Source organism: Trichechus manatus, unplaced genomic scaffold (assembly GCF_000243295.1).
Source record: "Trichechus manatus latirostris isolate Lorelei unplaced genomic scaffold, TriManLat1.0 scaffold00045, whole genome shotgun sequence".
In the NCBI taxonomy this organism is placed as follows: domain Eukaryota; kingdom Metazoa; phylum Chordata; class Mammalia; order Sirenia; family Trichechidae; genus Trichechus; species Trichechus manatus.
Genome location: NW_004443981.1, coordinates 4684490 through 4687539, shown reverse-complemented (window position 1 = coordinate 4687539; position 3050 = coordinate 4684490). Strand labels below are relative to the sequence as shown.

General features: G+C 37.8%; 1 protein-coding gene across 5 annotated transcripts in view; it reads right to left on the bottom strand.

Annotated features, from left to right (window-relative positions):
• Positions 1 to 3050, bottom strand: part of CPSF2 (cleavage and polyadenylation specific factor 2) — a 40206-nt gene that overhangs the window by 9328 nt on the left and 27828 nt on the right. For all 5 annotated transcript variants that reach the window (XM_023731746.1, XM_023731744.1, XM_004376677.3 and 2 more), the window contains 2 exons: positions 1883 to 2035; positions 897 to 1122 (listed from right to left, as the gene is read on the bottom strand). In XM_023731746.1, coding sequence (XP_023587514.1) covers positions 897 to 1122; positions 1883 to 2035 — 379 coding nt within the window. The remainder of the gene's footprint in view (positions 1 to 896; positions 1123 to 1882; positions 2036 to 3050) is intronic.

The window sequence follows — 3050 nt, the reverse complement described above, 5'->3', positions numbered from 1 at the left end:
AAAAAAAAAAAAATATATATATATACATATATATATATATCTCAATGCCAGGGCCTCACCTCCAGTGGTGGTGATATAACTGGTGGGAGTAAGAACAGGACACTGAGTTCCCCACACTCCTCCAAAGCTCCCCAGAGGATTCTCACGTGCAGCCAGGAGTGAGAATCACTGGTGAAGTCTCATCCTCTAATACCTGACATACTTCAGGGGTACTGAATTGCTTATAGTTTCCAGAATATACCATGCAGTTTCACACCTCCATATTCTTGAAATGATGCTTCCTCTTGCTCTGCCCAGAATGACTTTTCTGCCTGGTGAATTCGAATTAGTTTTTTCCAAGCAAATATTTTCACCCACTGTGGGAAGCCTACGCTGACACCATCTCCCACTACCAGATACGAGTTCATCAATCTCTCTTCTATGTTATTCCTGTTTTCTGTACATGCCTCCATTTTCTTCAATTTAAAGTAGAATCTTGCCATCTGTGGATTTTTACTAAATTTTTGAATTGCTGAATACTTACCATTCCTCTCACTTCTACATTTTTGCAAATGTTGTTCCCTCTGCTTGGAACACCCTTTCCCTCACCTCTCCCTTGTCCTAGTCAACCCTGACAACCCATACAAACATCTGTTAGGACTGAGGTTAGTTATCACTTCCTCCAGGAAACTTTTCTCTTTCTCCAAATTTGAGCTGGGGGCCCCCTTTATCCTTTATACTCTCACAGTACCCTGTACTTCTTCTATCAGAGGTGTGACTGTGATACGTGCTATTTCCTTGTCCGCTGGGGCAGAGGACCGTGTCTGTCTCACTCACCACTCTATTCCTAAGGCATCTCTCCTAATCTGCACTGAAAAGTATTTATATCTGTGTGGCTCCAACGCCAGGGTATTTACCTGGTAGATGTGAGTTTCACTAGTGGCATCAACTGTTTCATGTAGCTTTGGCATATACACTTTAATATCCTTCCCACCGAATGCACGGCAGCACTCGGCAAGATCTTGACTGGCTTCTGGAGGTCCGTGGACAATGATCAGCTGTCGTGGTCTCATCTGATTTATGATTTTTTTAATGGAATCCCCATCAGAGCGTCCTTCATAGTCTATGTAGGTAACCCTGGCTCTGTAATTAGACGTGGTTTCTCAAGTTTACTTATGAGAAAAAGTCAATACTGAAATTAGGTTTTCTATAGCTTTTATCATCAGGAAAGAAATATATACACTATATAAAATGAGGATTAGAGGAATACACGAGTATTATTTTGTTAATACGTGTCAGTCAGATCTTAGCTATTCCCAGGAATATATACTAAATAATACCCACTGGAAAAATAAACCATTTTACTTTCTGATAACCTAAAAAAAAGATTCCAAAAGGTTTCTGTGGGCCTCAAAGGAAGAAAAGGAGCAAGGAGGGAGGAAAGATCATTTACTGGTGTTACTAACTGTGCTAAGTAGACAGGGGAAAAGTTTTCTTCACTACTTCAGATCACACCAGTATTTTTAAGACATGAAGTATTTGAGATGTTTAAGCTAGGAGTATATTTTTGATGAAACAAGCACTCAGAAAAATTAAATTTACAAGATGCACTATTCTCTTTTACCTGCTACTAGACTTACTGAAAAGGCCAGATATACAAATGTACAATTTAATGTTTAATCCCCTCCCGAACACCAATTCCATGACTTTGGCATTCAAATATAATTAATGAAGAGAAAATACCACCACATTTCACAAATCTTTGCATGAAAGAATAAATTTTTAAAAGCATACACGAGAAGAGACTCAGAAATTTCACCTTTGAAACAATGTAAATTTATATAATTCAAGTGTCTTAAATTTTATCTTGTAAACTATTCTCAAATGCAACAAAAGTACTTACTTTATTTCAATGGACTCTGTCGTAGAAATACACTTAGTAGGAACATCAGATAAATCCTGATCCATGGGTTCATCTCCATTTGTCAAGCCAGACTCTAATTTGCTTTTTTCTTCTTCAGTAGCTTGAAGTTCTGGCACTAAGAAATCCTCTGGTCTAAATAATAAATCTCTAATTAGAGTAGTAACAAGCAAGATAATATTATATAATATATATAGCCAACTAGTAAAACCAGTTGCTGTTAAGTCGACTCCAACTCATGGCAGCCCCATATGTGTCAGAGTAGAACTATGCTCCATAGGGTTTACAATGGCTAATTTTTCAGAAGTTGACTGCCAGGCCTTTCTTCCAAGGCACCTGTGGGTAGACTCAAACCACCAACCTCTGGTTAGCAGCCAAGCACATTAACCATTTGTACTACCTAGGGACTCCATCAAACTAGTAGGTGGCCTAATTTTTAGACTTCTCACATCTCAAAATTTAAATATACATTTGATCCAAGCCAATGCAATTTCACAACATCAATTATCAGATGACAGCACATACTGTGTTCTTCATGATCAGTGGGGAACGCTCTTTAAAAATCACCATGTGGTTTCTGGAGCTATGGAGGCTGGATGAACCCCTAAAACTATTGTTGTGAGATAATCTTCAAATCTTAAACCAAAAATATCTCCTGACGTCTTCTCAAAACCAAACAACAGTTTAGCTTAACTAGTAAAGAATACTGCCTTAAGCATTGTGCTCTTTTAAGAGCTATCTATATGAGATCGAAATGACAACAGCAACTCAAAAGATCTGATTGGAAACTTATAGGGCAGGGGGTTTACATTAACGGAGGAGGAACAATTTGGAAAAAGAGAGTGAGAATAGTTGAATAACTTGAAGAATGTAATCAATGTCACTGAATTGTACATGCAAAAGTTGTCGAATTGGTGTATGTTCTGTTGTGTATATTTTCAACAACAATAACAAAATTAAAATAAATTAAAAAAAGTAATAACCACCATGCACATACAGCTGTACATAGACCAAGAGGCAGTCGTTCAAACACAGCAAGGTGATATTTGCATGGTTTAAAATTAAGAAAGGTGTGCGTCAGGGTTGCATCCTTTCACCATACCTATTCAATCTGTATGCTGAGCAAATAATCTGAGAAGCTGGACTATAT